Source organism: Euprymna scolopes, chromosome 8 (assembly GCF_053919585.1).
Source record: "Euprymna scolopes isolate OS-2025 chromosome 8, ASM5391958v1, whole genome shotgun sequence".
NCBI classification, from domain to species: Eukaryota; Metazoa; Mollusca; class Cephalopoda; order Sepiida; family Sepiolidae; genus Euprymna; species Euprymna scolopes.
Window position 1 is genome coordinate 1772951 of NC_136489.1, and position 26570 is coordinate 1799520.

The 26570-nt window shown below is 36.8% G+C and overlaps 2 protein-coding genes across 2 annotated transcripts in view; both read left to right on the forward strand.

Moving 5' to 3' along the window:
* The window catches only part of LOC145284083 (uncharacterized), a 361761-nt gene extending 358973 nt beyond the window's left edge, over positions 1-2788 (forward strand). Inside the window, exons 70-71 of the mRNA XM_080133150.1 lie at positions 627-868; positions 2663-2788. Coding sequence (XP_079989276.1) covers positions 627-868; positions 2663-2788 — 368 coding nt within the window. The remainder of the gene's footprint in view (positions 1-626; positions 869-2662) is intronic.
* Positions 2789-12727: 9939 nt separating this feature from the next.
* Positions 12728-26570, forward strand: part of LOC145283483 (uncharacterized) — a 163206-nt gene continuing 149363 nt past the window's right edge. The window contains exons 1-3 of the mRNA XM_080132304.1: positions 12728-13105; positions 16352-16428; positions 25980-26043. Of these exons, the coding sequence (XP_079988430.1) occupies positions 12881-13105; positions 16352-16428; positions 25980-26043 (366 nt within the window). The 5' untranslated portion in view covers positions 12728-12880. The remainder of the gene's footprint in view (positions 13106-16351; positions 16429-25979; positions 26044-26570) is intronic.

Below are 26570 nucleotides of genomic sequence, written 5' to 3' on the forward strand. Positions count from 1 at the left end.
TTAGAGATGAATGTTAAGATACTCAAACAAATAGGTTTAAAAAAATAAAAGATCGAAGACATGATTAAAAGTCACACGTTAAAAGATGTGATAGCAAGCGAATCTAATTGACCACTGACTAACTCTGTATATATCTCATACAGAGTTAGTCAGTGGCCAATTAGACAGAGAAAGAGAGAAACGGAATACAGGTGGAGAGAGTTAGAGCGTTGCTTAGCTAGCGATAGGGCTAGGACCCTGTACGGCAGGGGAAGTAGGATCTAAGATGCGTGCAATCTTTCAATCGGAAAGTATTTGGAATAAAAGTTGTTTGAAATACAACCCGAGGCTTGTTGGCCATTTCTTTGGGATCGATGTTGATTTTCAGCTTTGGAACATTCGTCAATCAGAACCACAGATGGACTAAGTATATTCTCTTTCTTTTGATCAATTTCTAAAAACAAATTAACGTATGTAAAACGGACAATAAACCGAAAAATGCTGCTGATATTTTGTATGTTTTCCGATGTCAAAATTACAACTGAACGATGATCTTAAGAGACAAACTCTTTTACCATGAACTTTGCTGTTTTTATTCAATTATTCACTGAATTATTGTTTCAATCTATGACTACATTTGTCAACAGATTATCCTCCGCTCGACTATGATGTCCAACTGAAGACGGATTTGAATGAAACCGATGTCAACAACCCCAGCTTTAAATTCATTTGTGAATGGGGGAAGACCCTAGAAAATGCCACAAACCTGTTAGTTTACCTGAGCTGGTATGTCGATGGACATTTAAAGAGCTACACTCTTCTTAACAAATCCAAAAGTCATTCGATAATTTCTCACAAGGACTTGCCTCAACTTAAATATGGGTCTACGGTAAGTTGCTTCTTTTTTTATTAATTCGATTCGAAGTAATTTTAACAGATATAGTGTAAAATGGGAGAATTCTTTAGTTTGGTCACATTGAAATAAGTGTTTTTTGTTTGCCGAATTTCATATTTAACTTTTAAATGTGTTCGCTCATCTCTAAAACAGACATCGTCTATTGCTTTCTGTTACACACAAGTTTCAAGGATCATTTTTGTTAATTTTTCATAATACATATTTTAGAGGATCTTTTGCCGAATACAAATCGTTCTTCAGAACAGGAGATTATGTTGATTTGGTCAGATTGAAAGAATTGTATTTTTCCTTTATTCTGTTTTAAATCTGTTCGTGCACCTCTTAAAAGAGGCTTAGTATTATTTTCGTTGGTTTCTCACAATTAAATTTGAAATAGTATTTTTGTTGGTCTGCCGTGTTTAAATTTAAAATAGTATTTTAAATTGGTCTGTCATACTTAAATTTGAAATAGTATTTTGTTAGTCCGTCATACTTTAATTTGAAATAGTATTTTCGTTTGTCTGTCATACTTAAATTTGAAATAGTATTTTCGTTGGGCTGTCATGCTTTAATTTGGAATAGCATTTTTGTTGATCTGTCATTCTTTAATTTGAAACAGTATTTTCGTTGGTCTGTCATGCTTTAATTTGAAATAGTATTTTCATTGGTCTGTCGCACTCTAATTTGAAATAGTATTTTAATTGGTCTTTCACGTTGAAATTTTAAATAGTATTTTAGTTGGTCTGTCATGCTTTAATTTGAAATATTCGTTGATCTTTCATGTTTAAATTTGAAATAGTATTTTCGTTGGTCTGTCATGCTTAACTTTAAAATAGCATTTTCGTTGATCTTTCATGTTTAAAGTTGAAATAGTATTATCATTGGTCTGGCATGTTAAATTTTAAATAGTATTTTCGTTGGTCTGTCATGCTTAAATTTGAAATAGCATTTTTGTTGGTCTGTCATACTTGAATTTGATATAACATTTTCGTTTATGTTTCTGAATTTTTAAAATGAGGATTGGTTATTTGTATTATTTTAATCTTTCAAATTAACTTTCTCACCTTGAGTCTCATTTTCACAATGTTTCGATCAATTTAACCTCTGACTTTCTTTAAATGTATCAAATGTTGAACTCAGAAATACTTCTGTTGAACTCTGCAATTTGGACGAATTTCGAACGGTACCCTTTGTTTACTTCATGGGTGAAATAGCATGTGCGAGTCAAGCCCTCTAGAGAAAATATCATTAATGTAGAAATAGCATTTTTGTGGATCTGTTATGTGTAAGTTTCTCTCTTAAGTTCTTAAGTCTTAAGTTTAAAATAGTATTTTCATTGGTCTGTCATGCTTCAGATTAAAATAGCACTTTTATTGATATCATGCTTAAGTTTTATTGATATCATGCTTAAGTTTAAATATTTATTCATCTTCAATTATTTATTCATAGTATTTATTTCGGTTGTTTTTAGAGAAAAAATTTGCAGAACATAATTGAGTTTTGAACAGAGAAAGGGAGAAAATAACATTAATGTCTGGTACATTTTAGGTCAGGAAGTCAGTATCTTCAGACAGTCTGATCTGATAGTATTAGGAGTAGAGAAAGGAAGGCAGTGACATAAAATACTCTTCCTTACTAAGCATGCTAAACATTAATTATTATTCCCGCCAAAATAACAGGATAAAATCAACCATAATTAGGCTCATGCCTAAAAGCATTTCGACTTCCAGCTCTTAATTCATGTTGAATAAAAATAAATTGAAAATGTTTTCTTTTTATTTTGTGCAGGTTTTTTGTGGACTTTCTGCATGTGACAAATCAAAGTGTCCAAATAAGATGACTCCATTGGTTAAAAGCAACAATTTCAGGTTGATATTCGAAGTAAGTAATCAAAATTTATCGATTATATCTTAAATAGTCTGTAGCAATGTTTGTGGTGTATTTTCTGGCAAACACAACTAGTGAGTCGCCAGAATATCTAAATTGTTTTTTGATGAAGTTGACATAACTTTAAAAAAAATGACACATTTTTCAAAATTAGAGAATGTATATACAGGATGGAATAATAAAATTGGCACCATAGAAAAGACGACTTGATTCCATTTCCGTTTGATGAAAACCGTTTTTTTTTTTTTTTTTTTGGTTGCAAACCATCTACTAGTTGGCCAGTTGGGTACAAATCCCAAGAACGATAGGAGAATTCTATCATGTCTGAAAGTCAACTGAGCAAGATCAGAAATGCACTGCTGTACAACTCATGCTCTTAATCGATCTAAGTTATGACAACAGGATCATTGCCACCAGCCTCAAAATGCACCGCTGGATTGCCACGAATAATAGGGACGTGCCCAGGGTGATGAAAACAAAGTTTCTGCCCCGGTTATGGTTTTTGGTGTGGTTTCAAGTGAAGGCCACATCATGACACCTCAGATCTTCAAAATCAGTTTGAAAGTCAACACCAAAGTCAACCTGGATGTGCTGAAGAGTGTGGGATCCCCTGCTGCAATCAGATGGTCGCTTGCAGCAGGACTTGGCACCAGCCCTCAAGTCAAAAGAGACCCAGGTTTGGCTTCAGAAAGAGTGCTACGACTTTGTACCCTTCTTTCGCTGCCCCCCTCCTACCCCGACCTGATCCTGCTAGACTACTTTGTTTGGTCATACGTTGAGAACATCACCAACATAACCTCCCACAACATCAAAGCCAGCCTTATAGCCGTCGTCATTATTATTATTATTATTATTATTATTAACATTATCATAATTATTTTATAATCATTATTATTTTTATTTTCATCATCATCATTATTATTATTATCATTACCATTATGATCGTTATCATTTTGAATGAAAAAAAACCCCCAAAAACAAAGGAAACTGGGTGTTAAACGTCATTAACTGCCTGTAGATTTTCAACACATATGCATACTCTTATCCCTTACATCCGACACAAATAATGATTTCTCCCTTTGAAATATCCGGTGCAGCTGATTGGATGAGAAGTATTCATTCTACAATTCCAGCATTCGGTTATTCCACCAAATAAACAAACCAGTAGGTAGCATGCTCCCTTTTTGTCAATTATTCCCAGATTCTACAGAAAGTCCCCAAGTTTGGCAAGACGTACCTGAAGAAAATCGGAGGTTATATCGACTAAAGCGTTGTGAAAATAACACTCAAGATTAGAGAAGCTGTTCAAAGAATCTAAATAATATGAATAACGAGGGCTGCTAATTGATTGGAAAAAATTGAGTAACACCTTACAGTACCAGAGGTGACCCCAGCAAGTTGAGAAAACCATGTGATTTCACACAAATGTTTTTGTCTTTCACCTGGGGAGACTTCAAGTAGGAAAGATGCATACAAGATGCCATCATCCATAGGGTGGGTGGGCAGACAATGTAACTATGTATAGCGGAATGTGCTATCTGTCTATCGACATGTATATTTCTTCTTGTGTATATATATATATATATATATATATATATATATAATATATACACACACACACACACACACTAGCTGTATCCTGCCATACGTTGCTGTGGCTCAATTTGGTGTAATGGAAAATTCTAATAAAAAGAGGAAATGCATGTTTCTTATATTCTTAGTATAGCAATCCACTCTAAAAAGTAAAAATAAAAAAAGGGGCGAAAATGAAAAAAATGGTACTCTTGCAGAATTAGATCCGGATCCTCGGGAGTTACCGTCAATCATGGTTTGGGTTCGATTGTGGATTAAGCCGAAAGTTGCTAAAACGTTGAAATGCTAAATAGTTTTTTTTTTATTGTATTCAAAAATGTGAGTTTTTAATTGATATTTGGGCGAGGGGGGAGGGGGGGTACTATACACAGATTCGAAAAAGTTGTCCAAAAACCAATAAATGAAAGCAAAGGTAAGGTAAATTACGTTTCTACCTAACTGGATAATTTTTTAGTGTCTTTATTTAATGTAAAATGTTTAATCGGCTCAAAAAACTCAGTGTTTATCGATGTATTTGAAAAAGACGAATGGTCGCAGACTCTGTTGACTACGTTAATTTTGGGAAAATCAGTTAAAACTATACAAAACAGTGTCAGACACCAACTGATTATATGTTATTGTGACATAGGCTGACATATTCGGTGGGTGTCTGACAGTATTTTGTATAGTTTTTAGTTTTAAATCATTTTCTCAAATTTAACATCATCAACAGTGTCCGTCACCATTTGTATTTTTCAAATACACTGATAAACACTGTTTTTCAAGCCGACTAAATGTTACAGTAAATAAAATGGGTTTGTATTACTAAACACAGAAACGAAAAGTTGTTGAAAAATAAATATAACAAATAAATGTTATCAAAGGCAACATAAGTTACTTTTCTACCTAACTGAATAAGACTTTAGTGTTTTTATTGTGTAAAATATTTAATCGGTTCGAAAGCATGTAGTCTTTATCTGTATATTTGAAAAATACAAATGGCGGCAGACTGTGTTGAACACATTAAGTTTGGGAAAATGAGTTAAAACTAAAAAACTATGCAAAATACTGTCAGAAACTCATTCAATATATGTTACCGTGACATAGGCAGACATGTATTCGGTGGTTTTTAACAGTATTTTGTATAGTTTTTTTTTAGTTTTAACTCATTTTCTCAAACTTAACATGTTTAATACAGTCTGTCGCCATTTGTAATTTTCGAATATAGCAGTAAACGCTGTGTTTTTCGAGCCGAATAAACATTTTACATTAAAAAAAACTAAAAAATTATCCATTCTGGTAATAAAGTAACATATCTTGCCTTTGATAATATTTGTTATACATTTATTTTTTGACAAATTTTTCGACTCTGTATGTACAGTAGTACAAACCCAATAAAAACACTAAAAATTATCCAATTAGGTAGAAAAGTAACTTATCTTGCCTTTGAAAATATTTACTTGTTATATATTTGTTTTTGTTGACAACTTTTTCAAGTCTTTGTGCAAGTACAAACACAAAGGGGGTATTTTTCTGTCTAATTTTATTTTTGGTACCATGCTTAAATTTAAATTTCATGATATCATTTTTGGGGGAGGGTATTGTTTTTACATTAGGTCCACCTCCACAATTTTCGATTATGCTGAATAAGAAAATCTCATTTAAAATTTGCAGAGGCAAGTAGTTTTCGAGATATAAAGACCTGTACTAGGCACTATAATTCACTGGCGGCCATGAATAAACACTCCCAACCTCCCCATATTAAGAACGGCTTTCGGAATAAAAAAACACCCATGCCTAACCACGTGTTTTAACCTTTACCTGTCTTTCGTCTGTTAAAAACGGCTTTTGGAATAAATACCACCATTCTCCCCATGTTAAGAACGGCTTTCGGAATAAATACCCCCAACCTACCCATGTTAAAAATTGTGGAGGTGGACCTAATGTGAAAATTTACCTTTTGTTTTTTTAATAAATTGTTAGTTGAAAGCACAAAATAGTGACAAAACACTATCCCCTTCCCTTGGTAAGAATGGCTAAAATAATAACGGTTTTCTTGGTAGAAACTTTTCTGTATTTCACCTAACAATTTCTGGTGCTAATGAACTTATTGATTCGCACTATTTTTTAAATCGTATTTCCACGTTTAATTAAAGTTTTATGATATGTTTTTTTAATCAATTGTTAGGTTAAAGTACAGAGTAGGTAGAAAACACCCTCCCCTCCCCATGTTAAGAATGGCTTTTTAAATAATAGCGTTATTATTTCAGCATGGATCACTCTCTGCATGAGTACCTAATATTTTTATTATTTTTTTTCCAGCCATTCTTTCCATAGAGAGGGGATGGTGTTTTGTAACTATTTTGTGCTTTCAACTAACAATTTATTATTAAAAAAAGATATTGTGAAATTATAAAAAATAAAAAGATATTGTGAAAGTTGAATTTAACTTGAAAAAAAAAAAAAAGCGTGAACGGCGCGTTCAACATTGTAGCCGGAGCTTATTTGGCAATAAGGTCACACTAGTCGATTAATGGGTGCTAATGCACTTATTGATCTGCGCTATTTTTTTAAAATCGTATTTCCAAGTTTAATTAAAGTTTTATATGTTTTTTTTTGGTATTTTTTTTAGATTAGGTCCGCCTCCACAATTTTCTTTTAAATGACGACTTTTATAGGTTTCCGAGTATGCTGAATACGGAAATCGCATTGAAATTTTTCAGAAATAAGTAATTATCGAGATATAAATAGTTGTTTTATTCATTGTATTCTTTGGCGGCCATCTTTGTTACGTGCGTAGATTTGTTTATGACGCGCGCGCACGTGCGTAAAAAAGATAGCCGTCAGAGATTACAATGCATTATACAACTTTTTATATCTCGATAACTACTTATTTCTGCAAAATTTCAATGCGATTTCCGTATTCAGCATAGTCGAAAACTTATGGTGGTGATTTTGGACAAATCAGACTACGTTGAGAAAATGGCAATTATTCTCAATGATGTTTCGAAATTCCGTAAACTCGGTTCTGTCGAGTTGACGGATAATACTTGCAAGGACGAGGCAAAAATGCAAAGACGTCTACTTACATTATTTAAAAAGAAAGTTTTTTGCAAAGACGTCTATGAAAGGATTAGACCCTCTGGTTCACAACGTCCTAGAATGTATGGTTTCCCCAAAATCCACAAGCAAGGTGCTCCACTGAGACTTATTTTAACAATGGTTGGTTCGGCACACATTCTTTGGCTCAGTGGCTTGTGGAAATTCTGCAACCTGTGCGCGAGTTATATACCACGCACTGTATCCCTGATTCTTTTCAGTTTGTTGATTATGTACGTGGGTTGGATTCTAATGCAGAAACATCTTTTATGTGCTCATTTGATGTCTCTAGTCTCTTTACCAATATACCGTTGGATGAGACTATACGTATATGTACCGACGCGCTTTACGATGGTCGCCTAACTGCTTCACGTTTTTCTAAAGAGATTCTTATTGAACTCATTTTAATGTGCACAAAATCTGTGGAGTTTAGTTTTTGTGATATTATGTACTGTCAGGTCGCCGGGGTTTCAATGAGGAGTCCGTTGGCCCCAACTTTAGCGGATATTTTCGTCGGGTACAATGAATCCGTTCTGTTTAACTCTATAACAAAACCCATTGCATATTTCAGATATGTTGACGACACTTTTGCTGTTTTTCCATCGCAAAGTGAAGCGTCGATATTTTTTGATAGGTTGAATCCTTTGCATGGGGCTCTAAAGTTCACTATGGAAAGTGAGAAGGACAATTCGCTTCCTTTCTTGGATGTTCTTGTCGAACGTTCAAGGCGGGGGGGGGGCTTTCTCACTACAATTTATAGGAAGCCGACATTTACTGGCCTATATGTGAACTGGTTGTCTTCTGTACCAAAATCACGTAAGGTCGGCTTAATTAATACTTTGGTACATAGAGCCCTGATGATTTGTTCACCTAACAGATTGGACGCCGAACTCGTTAAGATCAGAGAAATATTCATCAATAATGGTTATCCTGTTGACCTTATTGATGACTGTATTTTCCAAAAGGTTGCGGATTTTAAATCCCCTAAAAAGACTTTGAAATGCCCGGTTTATTTGAAATTACCGTGGATTGGGGAAAAGAGTAACAGACTTTCCAAACAGATTCGCAGAAGTATTTATGGCTGCTTTTATTCCGTGTCCTTGCGTTTGGTATATACTATGAGACCTGCATTTCCTTCTTTTTGCAAGGATAGTTTGCCTTACATCCAAAATAGCAATATTGTATATCAATTCAAATGCCAGTGCGATGCTGGTTATGTTGGGCGAACATCCTTGCATATTTGATTGTATAAACCAGCATGTTCCATCGAAGATCAGACAAGGGAGGATGGGATCTGGTAGTCTCCCTCCTTCTGCAGCCTTGGACTCTGCTATTGGCCAGCATTTGGTTGACAACCCGTGCTGTGCCGATAGATATAAAATTGAATGGTTCGAGATGCTACAAAGAGCGGACTCCAGAAACCATTTAAAGATTTTGGAGTCTGTCTCTATTGCAGTGCGGAAACCTTCTTTTTGCCGGCAGAAAGAAACATCTAACGCATTGTTTCTCTTTAGGGAAATATGAATCTTTTCTCCCGTTTTTTCCCCTCTCGTGCCAATATTTTAATCGTTTTTTAAACGTTAATAAACTTTATTTTAGTGTCCCCGTAATTTTTGGCACATTCAATAGTTCCCCATCAGAACTCTTTACTTTCGACATAGTATTATTATTTTTACGCTATCGATTTTCTCCTGATGAGATGATAGCTGAAAGAGCTCTCGAGAGACTTCCGCCCATTATATTTAAAACTATATATATATATATATATATATATATATATATTGCTATAGAAATATATTTTCTTAAGAAGCTCAATGTTATTACAGAGCAATACATAGAATAAATGACAAAAATTTATATTCCAAAGTTCATGATGTTGACCATCTTATAATTTATTCCTTTAAATAAGTCGATCTAAACAAGTTTTACAGTATCTGTTTCGTAGCGCAAAATCAATCACTTAATTATTATATCAATCAGTGAATCTATTATGCCTTTAACTCATCAGAAGAAATAGCAATAATCAATCCGTCAAAAGGAATTGAAATGTGATTTGACATGGTGAAAATCCGAAAATTGGAAGATATATATATATATATATATATATATATATATATATATATATATATATATATGAGTTGAAAGAATAAGGCAGATTTTTTAAGAGGAGACGTATCAGGATAATGCAAAGCTCAACAAATTGCTTTGGATCTTATATAGAAGATGCAGAATTAAAATAAAAACGATAATATGTATTAATTCATATAGATTTATTTGTTTATTCAATATGGATGTTACATTAATTAGGAGTGTAGGATAAGTAAAACTCTTTATTCCATGGTATTTCAAAGTTTTTATTCTTTCATTATATTATTTATCCCTTTTTTTATTACATTTTCACCCCAAACAAGGCACATTGCCACTTTGGTGTAGGGGGCTACTCTCAGGGGACACAACTACTGGGGTACTATGTAGGGATTTGGGCAGCAAGATGGTTCACGTTACACTAGAACTTCTGCACGTCAGCACAGTTGAAGAAGCAGGGACCTGGAATGGAATTCCAAAGTCTAGCGGTGCTGGGGAAGAAACTACTGGAGTAGAAAAATCTTTTACATCTAGGGATCTCTACTGTGTGGGGGTGGGATTTAGCAGCCTGTCGGGTTTGTCGAGGGTGTTCATGTCGTGGGGGCACAAATGCTTACAGTTCGTCAGAGAATTCACCATTAAAATACCTGTAGGACAGGCAGAGGGGTGCAACATTTCGTCGATGGGACAGAGGCTGAAGCTTAGATGCCAGTTCAGGGCCTATCAGATTGGCGACTCTTTTTAACCTTGTCAAGGAGTGAGAGACTAGTAGCAGATGCACCAGCCAAATTGTGACAGCAATACTCCATACATGGGCGAATGTTGGCCTTTTAGAGGTACAGGATACTTTCGGGTGTTAGTAGTTTTCTAGCACGGTAGAGAGAGCCTACCTTCTTTGCAGCAGCCCTGGCAATGCTTTCAATGTAATTGTTCCTGTGAACGTTAGGCCAAGGAGTTTGAAAGATGTACTCTCAGATAAAGAGTCGTTGGCCATTGCTATAGGTGGTAGAGAAGGTTTCTTGTAGTTATTGAATGAAACTAGTTTAATCTTGGCAGCTTTGAATGTGACCATCCATTTTTGTCCCCATTCCACTACAGATTGGAGGTCATCTCTAGTGTTTTTGCCATTTCTTTAGATATGTGTTCATTAGTTTTCCTGTCGTGCCTGCTATAGAGTGTGGTGTCATCAGCATATATACCCATCTCGGAGGCAATTTTGTCGGGGAAGTCATTTATGAATATCAGGAACAACAGAGTTCCAAGGATAGACCCTTGGGGCAACCCCGCCTTTATATCATATTGTTTAGATGTACGACCTTCGAGGACAACCTGAATTTTTCTCTTATTAAAGAAGGATTTAATTATGTTAAGTATTCTACCAGTGATACCGTATGATCTAATTTTTCTGAGGACACCCTCATGGCATACCCTGTCAAAAGCCTTAGATATATCTAGAGCTACGGCTCTGCCCTCCCCGGCTTTGTCCAGTGAATGGTATATACGTTCAGAGATTACAGTTAGGATGTCTGCTGTGGAACGAGCTTGTCTAAATCCCTATTGTTATTCAGTTAGAAGTTTAGCATCTGTAAGGTGCTGGACTAGAGCATGGTTAATTAAGGTCTCAAATATTTTGGCAAAAAGTGTGAGGAGGCTAATGGGGCGATAATTTAATGGGTCAGTTCTTTTGCCAGAATTCTTAAATACTGGTACATTTATTATTTTATAATTTATACTTCATTTATTACTATGTTATAATTCGAATACCCTGACTATAAGAGCTGTTCCCTATCTCAAGAGACCCCCTTCTCTTGTTATATCCCCCAACTCCATATGATTATAAGAGCATCTACCGTTCTCTTATATTTTTCCCCGATAGTATAGATGCATCTCTACATATGCACACATATTGAACACATACTACATATCCTACCATGGCAAACCACCTTACATCTCTACTTTTTAATATCAGCAATCTTCTTCTTCTCCAGCATTAATTACTGAAATTCTCCTATCTCCCCCTCCCTCTACAGTTTCAATGTATTACCCTCTTCCTCTCACGCCCCATTATTTTGCTCCTAATGTAGTTGTCGCATCTCTAATATATTACCTCGTTTTCTCTCCTCTTTTGATGAGAAGCATTTGGCTTCAAAATACCTAGGTATAAAAATTTTAATTATCCTACACCTAAATCTATATACATTAATGTATATTTTTATAATGTCGTTTTTTTGTCCATATTCTATATATACATTTATATATATATATATATATATATATATGAAAGTAACAAATACATTGAGAGCATTGCCAAGGCTGCTGCAAAGAAGGTGGGCTCTCTCTACCGTGCTATAAAGTTACTTACACCTGAAAGTATCCTGTAACTCTAAAAGGCCACCATTCGCCCATGTATGGAACACTATTGTCACATTTGGGCTGGTGCATCTGCGACTTGTCTCTCACTCCTGGACAGGGTTCAAAAGAGAGTCGCCAACCTGATAGGTCCTGAACTGTCATCTGAGCTTCAGCCTCTGTTCCATTGATGAAATGTTGCATCCCTCTGCCTGTTCTACAAATATTTTAATAGTGAATGCTCTGACGAACTACAAGCACTTGTACCCCCTTGACATAAATACTCTCAACAAACCCGACAAGCAGCTAAATCTCACCCCTACACAGTAGGGATCCCTATGTGTAAGAAAGGTTTCTACTCCAATAGTTTCTTCCCCAGAACTGCTAGACTGTGGAACTCCCTTCCAGGATTCTACTCTCCCGAACTGTACTGACATGCAGAAGTCCAAGTGTAATGTGAATAGACATTTTGCTATTCATCTCCCTGCAACTTATGCCCCTGATAGTAGCTCCCTACTACAAAGTGGCACTGTGCATTATTTGGGGTGAAAATTGAAAAAAAAAAAAAAATCTGTGTCTCTGATGTTTTCTGCAACTGTCCTTTTCTTTGTAATCAACCTTATTTATTATAATCATTGGTCATCTGAATGGGTTTATCACAAGACAAATTCTTGACGACTCGGGTGTATAAAGGTATGTACATGCATTAGTAAGTGAAAATATATTTGCGATGTTTTATGCAATAAATTTTCTATGTTACACACTATTATGATGTCTGTGTATTTTTAGAAAGAAACAAATGTTGTTTTAATGTTTTTTGCTTTATTGTAGATTCTCAACAAAACGCGCTTGTTAATCGTCGTTGAAGGTAGCAAAGGTACAACTGTTGAAGTTCGGTCTACGTTTCCCCCATTCTTAATTTGCGATTCAAATACACCAGTCAAAAAATGCACCGTGGGAATCCGAGTGTACCTGTCGGGAAAAGCTAATGATCTCAAATGCCCTGGATCCAACATGAAAATCCCACAAGCTGTGGCCAAATGGAAAACCACTCGGAAAAATGAAGGAAATTGCCAGCTTTTGCTGACGGGCTACAACTGGAAGCTGGTGCATGAGGTCATCATCATGGCAACCGTTGACCTGATATACGACAAGGACCAAAAGCAAATACTAAATATCATTGCTGTACCAGAGCAAAACAATACGCATATAAAAGCCGCTGCTGTTGACCAAGTTGAGGTATGATTGTTTGCTTCATCTTTCATGAGTAGATCTTCCTAAATTTTTATTATCTAGAGTTACTTTCTTCTTTCAATGTTTTTCTTCATTCATTCATTCGTTGATTCTTACATTCATTCTTTCTTTTTTTTTTATCTGATGCTAACTTAGATATTACCGGGGGAGGAGGATACAAATTCGGTTAGGGACTTCTACGCTATCGGCTGATTTTTGTACGGTTTCGTCGACCCCAGTCGGTACTTTTTCTCTCACTCCTATTATTTTTAGATCAGGCTGGCTGAAGATACTGGCTTCCTGCCCTAAAATGCACCAAACATTGATGTTATTGCATTTTTTCTTTTCTCTTTTCAAGACTCAGTCATGTTGGTGTTTATCGTAAAGACAACTTAATGTATAAAGATAAACTGTCTTATAGTTTTCTTTAGGACAGTAGATTTAGAAAAGCATATTTTAAAAAAATCTGTTCTCCTAATATTCAGACACGTCATAAAATGAACAAAACTTTTCAGAAAGTAATTTTGTATTCACTTTCTTTCAAACGTTACCTTTATAGTAGCAGTTTTCCATGTAAGTCCATCATTATTTTTTAATCATATGCTAACACTATTATTTATGTAATCATTTTATTCCATATTTATTTCTTATTTACATAATTATTTCCTAAAGTATTGAATTACATAATTATTTCTTGATCTATTTAGTTAGTTAATTATTTCTTAATTTAATTGCAAAATTATTTTATTATTTAATTGCATAATTATTCCTTGACCTATTTAGTTACATAAGAATTTCTTAACTTAATTAAAAAAATATTTTTTTTATTTAATTACATAATTATTTCTTAATTTACAAAATAAGATAATACTGTATTAATTTATTTCTTAGCATAATTATGGCTAAATGAATTTAATTGCATAATTATTTTTAAATTTATTTAGTTATGTAATAATTTCTAAATTCATTTAATTGCAATTTTTTAAAAGTATTTAATTACACAATTATTTCTTAATTTTTGTAATCACATTAATAAACTTAATTACATAATCATTTATTAATTTATTAAATTACATAATTACTTCTATATTTATTTAATTACATATTTTTTCATTATTATTTTTTTATTTATTATTTTTTTTACATGGGGGTCACCACTTATCAAGGCCCGAAGGCCACTCAGGGATAAGGGTTATTGTGTGTACAGTAATCAATGAGATAGTATTGTAGTAATCATTAGTATTGGGGGTTTTGATAGAGTGTCTTACTTAAGGGGGCGGTTTGTCAGGAGTTTGTTTATGTTGGACTTGAAGACGTCCAAGTTGTAGTCAGGTGGGAAACAGGCAAGCGGCAGAGAGTTCCACTGGCGTGCAGTTCTAGGAAAGAAGCTCTGCTCATGGAATCTACGTTTGGATTTAGGCACAGATAAAGAGTGGGGAAAATTATTGACAGTAGTTTCAGCCAGACGGGTGTTTCTCGTGAAAGATTAGCGAGGGGGGACGAGGGATTGGAGCTCAGACGATCACCTGCCATGGAAATAGCGATAAAACAAAGACAGGCTCGCAACATCTCTCCTGTGGGAGAGAGATTGCAGGGAAGAGAAAAGAGCATCCCCCACTAAGCCACAAAGTCTATTTTGTACTCTGTCAAGGCAGGATAGGCTGTTTTTAGTAGCTCCTGCCCAGATGTGGCAGCAGTACTTCATCCTTGGACGTACTTGGCTTTTATACAGATAGAGAATTGCATCAGTAGTGAGATATCTTCTGGAGCGGTAGAAGGATCCTACCATTTTCCCAGCGTCCCTGGCAACAGATTTGATGTACGTGTTCCATTTCAGATCAGGAGTAAAGGTCAAACCGAGAAGCTTGTCAAAACATGGAGCCTCTCCAAGACGAGAGCCATCCATTTCAATTGATGTCAGATGGGGATCAGAGCGTTGATGATGTAAAGATAGGAGTTTGGTTTTGGATGCATTAAAGGTAACCAGCCACATCTTCCCCCACTGAACCATGCGCTCGAGATCAGAGGAGAGAGAATCAGAGAGAGTTTTGTCATTTACAGCCTTTGATGTGTTGCCGTAGATGGTCGTGTCATCAGCATAGATGTCAACGAATGATTTAAGTATGTGTTTTGGGAGATCATTGATGTAGATCAGGAAGAGAGTTGGGATCAGGATGGACCCCTGGGGGACTCCAGCATTAATACTGTGGGCCTCTGATTTCTGCCCATCAACCACTACTCTTATGAACCTATCGGAGAGAAACGATTTAATGATTGAGAAAACATTTCCAGTAATACCGTAGCTGGAAATCTTGTGAAGTAGACCCTTATACCATACCTTATCGAAGGCCTTTGATATATCAAGAGCAATTGCCCTGGAAAGGAAACCTTTGTCAAGAGATTCACTAATCCTATGTGATATAACCGTTAGCACATCTGCTGTAGATCTTGCAGAGCGGAAACCATATTGCATGTCACTAAGAAGGTTGTTTCTGTTGAGGTGGTTGACTACTTTTTTATTTAATTACACAATTATTTCTTAATGTATTTAATTGCATAATTATTTGTAACTTGATTTAATTACATAATTATTTCTTAATTCATTTAATGGCATAAATATCTCTAAATTTATTAAATTACGTAATTATTTAAAAGTATTTAATGACATTATTAATTCCTAATTCATGTAATTATATAATTAGTTCTTTATTTATTTCATTACATTATTATTTCATAATTGTTTAATTACATGATTGTTTCTGAATTTATTTGATTACAAAATTATTTATTATTCTATTTGATTACATATTTATTTCTGAATCTATGTAATTACACAGTTATTTCTTAATTTATTTAATGACATAATTACCTCTAATCTGCTTTAATTACATAATGTTTTATAAATTCATCCAATTCTTTCATTAGTCCTGACTTTCTCTAATTTAATCATTATTTCTCATTCGTATTATTTGGAACTTTTGGACTACTGTTCTTCATCTCAAACATTCAGTCTTCATGATTTTTTAACTCATCTTATTTCATCATAGAATAAGTTATTGTTGTTCTTAATCTAGTTCAACAATGTTTTGCAAAATATAACTGTAATACAGTTAAAATATATAATAGGAGATAACATTTAATTTATTAATAGATCTAGATGACGCTTGCCTTTATGATAACTTTCTAAATTAAGGAGAAAAACTTTCCCATTTGAAAAAGACTTTTTGAATTTATCCTTTTTTTTCGTTTTAGGTGAATATCATTGACCAGCATAAAAGTGCATTGTGCAAATCTATCAATGATCCTCATATCACAACGTTTGATATGCTGTGAGTAAATATTTTTGTTTTATTTATTTATTTATGTTTTTAATCAAATAATCATTTCAAAAACTAACTCCTTATACTATCTACAAAAAATTTTTTTTTTTTTTACATGGCGATCACCACTTATCAAGGCCTGTAAGCCACTCGGGGATAAGGGTTATTTTGTGTGCAATAATCAATGGGATAATATCGTAGTAATAGTTGGTATTGGAGATTTGATAAAGCGTCTTACTTAAGGGGGCGATTAATCAGGAGTTTGTTTATGTTGGACTTGAAAACGTCCAAGTTGTAGTCAGGTGGGAAACAGGCAAATGGAAGAGAATTCCACAGATGTGCACTTCTCAGAAAAAAGCTATGTTCATGGAATCTACGTTTTGATTTAGGCACAGATAAAGAGTGGGGAAAATTACTGAGAGTGGTTTTAGCTATGAAGGATTGGTGAGGGGGGACCAGAGATTGGAGCTCGGACGAGTACTTGCTATGGAAATAACAATAAAACAAAGGCAGTCTCACAACGTCTCTTCTGTGGAAGAGAGGTTGCAGAGAAGAGAAGAGAGCATCCCCCACTAAGCCACGAAGTCTATTTTGTACTTTGTCAAGGCAGGATAGGCTGTTTTTTGAAGCTCCAGCCCAGATGTGGCAGCAGTACTCCATCTTTGAACGTACTTGGCTTTTATACAGATAGAGAATTGCATCAGTAGTGAGATATCTTCTGGAGCGGTAGAAGGATCCTACCATTTTCCCAGCAGCCCGGGCAACAGACTATATACGTGTTCCATTTCAGATCAGGAGTAAAGAGCCATCCATTTCAATTGATGCTAGATGAGGAACAAAGCATTGATGATGTAAAGTTAGGAGTTTGGTTTTAGATGCATTAAAGGTAACCAGCCATCTCTTCCACCACTGAACGACACGCTCAAGATCAGAGGAGAGGGAATCAGAGAGAGCTTTGTCATTTACGGCCTTTGATGTGTTGCCGTAGATGGTCGTGCCATCAGCATAGATTGAGCATTATACCGTAGCTAGAAATCTTGTGAAGTAGGCCCTTATGCTATACCTTATCAAAGGACTTTGATATGTCAAGAGCAATTGCCCTAGAAAGGAAGCCTTTGTCTAGAGATTCACTAATCCCATGGGATATAACTGTTAGCACATCATGGAGAGTAGATAATACAGTGGATGTGTTATCGGCAGCTCCAGTAACTCTCGCTTCTCCTATTTTGTCATTCAGTCCTCATTCAATGAGTGATGTTTCTGACAAAGGGTGAAGAAAAAGCTGCTTAAAGGTCGGTACTACTTGGTGACCAGTAGTCTGAGATGTCGGATATTTTTCTGTCTTTGTCTGTCCTTGTTGCCTGTCACTAGTAAGGGTGCTGGAGGTAAACGTTTTGTCTGGGCTGACGTTATCCGCCTGATAGTCAGGGATCCGAACCTTGGATTAACCACTAAGGAGGCTGTCCTATCAGCAGGCGCAAAGTACTGGGACTGTTGTATTGCCATTTGGTGAGTGGATCTGGACCATGCAGTAGTCTCTGGTGGGGCCTCTCGATGCCATACTAGTGGGTAATTGTTACGGCTTTACCTTTTCGTGTGCTACAAATAAAAAAAAAATTTTTCCTGTCTTTTTCTCTCTTACTTTCCCTCTCTGTACTGCTCTAACCAAGTATGCCGACCTATTCCACAAATCCCAAAACCTCAACATGAAATATCTCCAGAATAAAAACTCGATTAAACCTAGAACCCCATCTTCCAGCGTAGATCCCTACTACCAGGTCTCCTTCTCCAATATCAGGGGTCTACGTTCCAACCTTCCAGAGGTTGAAACCCAATTACAGGAGACGAAACCGGACATATTATTTCTATGTGAAACTGGAATAGGGCCGACCACTTCCCTAGATGAGTTCATAATTAATGGATACTCCAATTTAACAGCTAAATCTGACTCCCAAGATCGCCATGGGCATGGAATATGTGCCTACATTAAGGATGGCTTCCCATGTGGCAGGGATATCTCTAGAGAAGATCCTAATTTACCCTATATGTGCTTCAGGGTTGCACTTGCTAACACCACTGCATTTATATTTGCCCTCTATAGGCCCCACAACAGCGGAGTTACTATCTTTAAGAGCATATCTGAGAAAATAGACCACATACTGTCTTCACATCCCTCGGCTAACATCCACATCTGTGGTGACTTCAACGTCCATAACGTGGAATGGCTGACCCATTCAAATAAGACAGATGATGAGGGGAGGTTTTGTCATGATTTTGCCATTGCTTATGACCTCACTCAGATTGTTCGCGAACCCACCCGTGTGCCCGATACACCCAATCAATATGCAAGCCTCTTAGACCTTTTTCTTTCAACTTCCCCTGAGCTATGTTCATGTACCGTTCATTCGCCTTTAGGATCCTCCGACCACTCCGTCGTATCAGTTAAGATAAAAACAAAATGTAAGAAGCCATCAGACGTACCCCTCCACCGTACTGTATACCGATACTCTATGGCTGACTGGGATAGCTTCCGTACATTCATATCTGATTTACCTCTGCACTCCATGTTTAAAAAGGAAGTGTCCTCTATAGTATCAGATCTGACCGAATGGTTAATTGTAGGCATAGACCAATTCATACCATCTAAAAAATTCCAACAAAAACCTAACAGCCAGCCATGGTTCTCCCCAGAATGTGCTGCTGCTATCGCGCACAGAAATCACTTTTTCCATAACTACCAACGTAATAGATGCACTGAGACTAAAGTTGCTTTCAGGACTGCCAGCAACCACTGTAAAAGAGTAATAAAAAATGCAAGAGAGCTATATGCCCAGTCTGTTAAATCCAAGGTAGCTGATCAGCGGCTTGGTTCCCACCAGTTTTGGCAAATAACAAATAGGATCTTGAACAGAAGTGTGCGTTCTATCCCAACCATTATCAATGGACCAGAGGTTATCTCGTCAGCGTTAGACAAGGCCAAACTATTTGCAAAGAACTTTGCAGCTAATTCTACCCTATGCGACGAAGGCCATCAACTCCCCATATTTCCTCCTATAACACAGAACAAGCCAGGTAACATACAAATATCCGTGCATGAGGTCGCCAAGCTAATAAAAAACCTAGATTCCAGTAAAGCAACTGGCCCTGATGGCATCCTAATTATAGTGTTAAAAAAGCTTCAACCAGAACTTGCTCCCATACTTACGAAACTATTTAAGAGCTGCCTTAAGGAGAAGTGCTTTCCGACCCCCTGGAAGACCTCATCAGTTTGCCCTGTATTTAAGAATTCAGGTGATAAGTCATCTCCCTCGCAATACAGACCAATAAGTCTTCTCTGTGTTATGAGTAAGTTACTGGAATCAATATTAAATAGAGAAATAGTCAACCACCTCAGCAGGAATAACCTTCTTAGTGACACACAATATGGTTTCCGCTCTGCAAGATCTACCGCAGATGTGCTGACGGTTATATCCCACAGGATTAGTGAATCTCTTGACAAAGGCTTCCTTTCTAGGGCAATTGCTCTCGACATATCAAAGGCCTTTGACAAAGTATGGCATAAGGGTCTACTCCACAAGATTTCCAGCTACGGTATAACTGGAAATGTTTTCTCAATCATTAAATCATTTCTCTCTGATAGGCTCATAAGAGTAGTGGTAGATGAACAAAAATCGGAGGCCTGCAATATAAATGCTGGAGTCTCTCAGGGTTCAATCCTGGGCCCAACTCTCTTCCTGATCTACATCAATGACCTCCCTAAACACATACTTAAATCATTCGTTGACATCTATGCTGATGACACGACCATCTACGGCAACACATCAAAGGCTGTAAATGACAAAGTTCTCTCGGATTCTCTCTCCTTTGATCTCGAGCGCTTGGTTCAGTGGGGGAAGATGTGGCTAGTTACCTTTAATGCATCCAAAACCAAACTCCTATCCTTACATCATCAACGCTCTGATCCCCAGCTGGCATCAATTGTGATGGATGGCTCTCGTCTGGGTGAGGCGCCGTGTTTTGACAAGCTTCTGGGTTTGACCTTTACTCCTGATCTGAAATGGAACACGTACATCAAGTCTGTTGCCAAGGTCGTAGGAAAGATGGTGGGATCCTTCTACCGCTCCAGAAGATATCTCACTACTGATGCAATTCTCTATCTATATAAAAGCCAAGTACGTCCAAGGATGGAATACTGTTGCCATATCTGGGCAGGAGCTGCCAAAAACAGCCTATCATGCCTTGACAGAGTACAAAATAGACTTCGTGGTTTAGTGGGGGATGCCCTTTTCTCTACCCTGCAACTCCTCTCCCACAGAAGAGACGTTGCGAGCCTATCCTTGTTTTATCGTTATTTTCATGGCAGGTGCTCGTCTGAACTCCAATCCCTGGTCCCCCTCGCCAATCTTTCACGAAAAACACCCGTCTAGCTGAATCCACTATGAAAAATTTCCCCCACTCTATATCTGTGCCTAAATCAAAACGCGGATTTCATGAGCAAAGCTTCTTTCTTAGAACTGCACGCCTGTGGAACTCTGTTCCGTCTGCCTGCTTCCCTCCGGACTACAACTTGGATGTCTTCAAGTCTAATGTTAACAAATTCCTAATGAACCGCCCCCCTAATTAAACACTTCATAAAATCTCCTCACTAACGTGATGTACTTACAATAACCCTTATCCCTGAGTGGCTTCCGGGCCTTGATAAGTGGTGATCACTGTGTAAAAAAAAAAAAAATAAATAAAAAAATCAGCTGTAGATCTAGTAGAACGGGAACCATATTGCATGTCACTAAGGAGGTTATTTCTGCTGAGGTGGTTGACGACTACTTTATTTAATATGGATACCAGTAACTTACTCATGACACACAAAAGGTTTATTGGTCTGTACTGAGAGGGGGATGATTTATCACCTGAGTTCTTAAATACAGGGCATACTGATGAGGTTTTCCAGGTTGTTGGAAAGCACTTCTCCTTAAGGCAACGCTTAAAAAGTTTTGTAAGTATGGGGGCAAGTTCTGGTCGAAGCTTTTTCAACACTATAATTGGAATGCCGTCTGGGCCAGTTGCTTTACTGGAATCAAGGTTCTTGATTAGTTTGGCGATCTTGTGCACAGATATTTGTATGTTGGATAGGGTGTTGTCTGTTGTAGAAGTAAATGTGGGTAGTTGATGTCCTTCATTGCAGAGGGTAGAGTTAGCTGCAAAGTTCTTGGCGAATAGTTTGGCCTTGTCTGATGCTGATGAGATGACCTCAGGTCCATTGATGATGGTTGGGATAGAACGCACGCTTCTGTTCAGGACCTGTTTGCTATTTGCCAAAACCGGTAGGAACCAAGCCACTGCTTAGCTACTTTGGATTTGACGGACTGAGCGTATAGCTCTCTTGCATTTTTATTATTCTTTTACAGTGGTTGCTGGCAGTCCTGAAGGCAGCTTTAGTCTCAGTACATCTATTACGTTGGTAGTTATGGAAAAAGTGATTTCTGTGTGCAATGGCAGCAGCACATTCTGTGGAGAACCATGGCTGGCTGTTAGGTTTTTGTTGGAATTTTTTAGATGGTATGAATCGGTCTATGCCTACAAGTAACCATTCAGTAAGGTCTGATACTATAGAGGATACATCCTTTTTAAACATGGAATGCAGAGGTAGATCAGATATGCATGTACGGAAGCTATCCCAGTCAGCCATAGAGTATCGATATACAGTACGGTGGAGAGGTATATCTGGAGACTTATTACATTTCATTTTTATCTGACCTGATACATCTGTGTGATCGGAGGATCCCAGGGGAGATAGGACGGAACATGAACATAGCTCAGGGGAAGTTGTGAGAAAAAGGTCTAGAAGGTTTGCATACTGACCAGTAGTATCGGGCACACGGGTGGGTTCATGAACAATCTGAGTGAAGTCATAGGCAATGGCAAAATCATGACAGAACCTCCTCTCATCATCTGTCTTATTTGAGTGGGTCAGCCATTCCACATTATGGACATTGAAATCACTGCATATGTGAATGGTAGCCAAAGGATGAGCAGACAGGATGAGGTCAATTTTCTCAGATATACTCTTAAGGACAGTAACCCTGCTGTTGTGGGGGCGATAGAGAGCAAATATGAATGCGGTGGTGTAAGCAAGTGCAACCTGGAAGCACGTATAAGGTAAATTAGGGTCTTCTCTGGAGATATCTCTACCACACGGGAAGCCATCTTTAATGTAGGAGCATATCCCATGCCCATGGCGATCTTGGGGGTCAGATTTAGATGTTAAGTTAGAGTATTCTTTTATTATGAACTCATCTAGGGAAGTGGTCGGCCCTATGCCAGTTTTGCTTAGAAAGAGTAAGTCAGGTTTCATCTCCTGTAATTGTGTTTCAACCTCTGGAAGGTTGGAACGTAGACCCCTGATGTTGAAGGAGACACGGTAGTAGGGATCTATGTTGGAGGATGGGGTTCTAGGTTTATTCATTTTTTTTTTTTTTTGAGATATTTCATGTTGAGTTTTTGGGGTTTGTAGAACAGGTTAGAGTGGACTTGGTTAGAGTAGGACAGAGAGGGAAAGTAAAAGAGTGAAAGAGATGAATTTTTCTTTTGTAGCACATGAAAAGGTAAAGCCGTAACAATTACCCACTAGTATGGCATCGAGAAGCCCCACCAGAAGGTACTGCATGGTCCAGAATCCATTCACCAAATGGCAATACAGCAGTCCCAGTAATTTACACCTGCTGATAGGACGGCCTCCTTAGTGGTTAACCAAGGTTCGGTCCCTGACTATCTGGCGGGTAATGTCAGCCCAGATGAAACGTTTACCTCCAGCGCCCTTACTAGTGACGTGGTCACAAGGATAGACATAGAAACAGAAAAATTTCCGACATCTCAGGCTACTGTTCACGAAGTATTACCGACCTGGAAAGCAGCTTTTTCTTCACCCTTTGTCAGAAAAATCACTCATTGGAAATGAGGACTGAGGGACAAAAAAGGAGAAGCGAGAGTTACTGGAGCTGCCGATAACACAACCACAGTGTATTATCTACTCTCCATTAAAAAAAAAAAATGTAACTTCAAATAAATAACTATTTATAGAAACAAATATCATCATCATCAGCAGCAGTAGTATATTTTATAATTTTAATTTTATTTCAGTGCTAATGTTTGAAAAGGATTCCAATTTTTTTACTCTTTCTGGCCTCGGAAAATATTAGAGAAGGCTATGTCACGATGTGATACCGATCCGCTAATACCATGTGACCTAAATTTTCTGAGGACAGAGATTTCGAATCCCTTTCCTATAATAGCACTTTTATTTCCTTTGGTCAGATGTCTGATATTTTCTGACAGCCAGCAATCCTAGTCTAAAAGCTTGGGAATCTTCAGTATTCCAATTCCATTGTATGGTTAGCGTCTGAGTTTTCTTAGGTCTTTCCACTTTTTTCTGGCTTCCACCTCTTGACATCTGCATGTTTTTTTCTTTGTTTTTTTTTTTTCATTCAAGAATCGCTTCTTTTCAACGTGACCAAACCAAGGTAGCCAATTAACCGCCAAGAGTTCACGTTTTTGAATATTCAGTTATGCCAGCAAAGTCTCGGGGCTGATATACTAGGTCTGACCTGACTCGACGCTACATATTTATTCTTTTATATGCTGTAGATGAGTTTAGGTTATCATCACTCATTTTCAAACAGCAACACTCCTAACGTACTTGTTATTTATTTCCTATGTTGGTGAGAGATTACAATAGAGATGAAATTGCAATGTATATTCATATAAAATACATATATATATATATATACAGCTTAAGAATATAATGGATATTCATTTTTTCAATGAACTCCGATCTATGGTACTCCCCTTACCAAACTTTCACAAAAACACTCAACTAGCTACAACCACTATAAACGAGTTACCCTTCTCTTTGTTTTTGCCTAAATCTAAATGCAGATTTCATGAAAAAAGCTTCTTTTCCAGAACTGCCCGCTTGGGGAACACTGTTCTGCTGTCCTGCTTCCCGGTGGAATACAACATGGTAGCCTCCAAATTCAGTGTAAACTAGCTATTGTTGAGCTGTCCACATAAATAATCAAATTCTACCCAATTTACACCATTAACAATTATTTCACTATCACCATACATTGGTCTTCTCATGAAAATCAGATCCTATGAACGAATACTCAACATAATTAAATCCTTCTTAAATAAGAGAAGAATCCAGGTTGTCCTCGATGGTCGTACGTCTATACAATATGATATAAATGCGGGTGTACCTCAAGGGTCAATCCTTGGACCTTTATTATTCCTGATATTCATAAATGAGTTCCCTGATAAAATAAACTCTGAGATGGCGATATTTGCTGACGACAACACACGCTATAATACGTACAAGCACAATGAACACATATCTGAAGCAATGGCAGAAACCCTAGAGGAAGACCTCCAGTCTGTAGTGGAATGGGATCAAAAATGAATGGTAACATTCAATGCTGCCAAGACTAAGCTTGTTTCCTTTAATAATTACAAGAAACCTTCTCAACCACCAATTGCCATAGCTAAAGATACATTACCTGAAAATACTTCGTTCAAACTCCTCGGCATAACGTTCACAGGGAACATGAGTTGGAACAGATACATTGAGAGCATTGCCAAGACTGCTGCAAAGAAGATGGGCTAACTCTATCGTGCTATAAAGTTACTTACGCCTAAAAGTATCCTGTACCTCTATAAGGCCACCATTCGCCCATGTATGGAGTATTGTTGTCAGATTTGGACTGGTGCATCTACTGCTGGTCTCTCACCCCTGGACTGGGTTCAAAAGAGAGTCGCTAACCTGATAGGTCCTGAACTGTCATCTAGGCTTCAGCCTCTGTCCCATCGGCGAAATGTTGTATCCCTCTGCCTGTTTTACAAGTATTTTAATGGTGGATGATCTGACGGATACAAGTCCTCATATCCCCTTGAAGTAATTTCCTCTGACAAACCCGATAAACAGCAAAGTCCCACCCCTACAAAGTAGAGATCTCTAGATGTAAGAAAGCCTTTTACTTAGCTTCTTCTCAGAACTGCTAAACTTTGGAATTCCCTTCCGGATTCCTGCTTCCCCAACTGTACTGACATGCAGAAGTTCAAGTGTAATGTGAACAGACATCTTGCTGCTCAACTCCCTACATAGTATCTCTGCGACTTATATCCCTGATAGTAGCTCCCTACATCAAATTGGTACTGTGCATTGTTTAGAGTGAAATTCTAATATTTTTTTTTTTTAATTAATCCTTATCCTTGAGTGGGGTTCGGGCTTTATAAGTGATAACTCCCAAGTAAACAAAAACGTATACATTTGTATATGAATATTTAGATATGGGCAAATAGTATTGTCAATCTGCTGTGCCTAGCGTGGTGTCTATGGCAAAAAAAGAATTAGGCATTTTTGGATGGCGGGATGATTGTAAATAAGTACTATATGTTTTTCATTTGTTGATTGTTATTTTTAAATAATTTTTTTAATTAATTTTTCTTCAAGAATTTATATTATTTCTTCTTTATGCTAATTTGTATTTGTTGTCTCTTTCTTACAGATATTTTAACAATTTCTTTGAAGGAGAGTTCATCATGTACAAACACAAAACCCTTCCATATCAGGTAAAGTATATTTCCGAATTTTTTTTTATAACAAGTAAAAAGAAATAATTTTGATTTAACATTTTGAATTTTATGTATGTTTATATGATGTACCCTCCCATCGATTTTGACGTATAAAGTCCGCCAAAATAACTAAGTTGTTCAAAAATCCACACAGATGATGCGTTTATAGAAGTGAAGGCTTTGTGTAGGATAATTCACTTTTCGTGCAATGGCTGCCACAATAGAGAGCATATAGTAGACCTCAAGTTTTACATCAATGTTTTCCTTCTCCTTAACGAAGACTGAGGAGTGCCTTCCTCCCAGTAAATTAAACGAATATATATATATATATATATATATATATATATATATATATATATATATATATATATATTAAATGAATATATATATATATACTAGCAAAAGTACCCGTCGTTGACTGGGTTCAAAAACAGCCTACAGAAAATGAACTCTGATTTATGAAAGTATGATAGGTTATGAAAAGGAAGGGTTGTAAAGCGATAGCTTCGAATTTGGGAGTATCA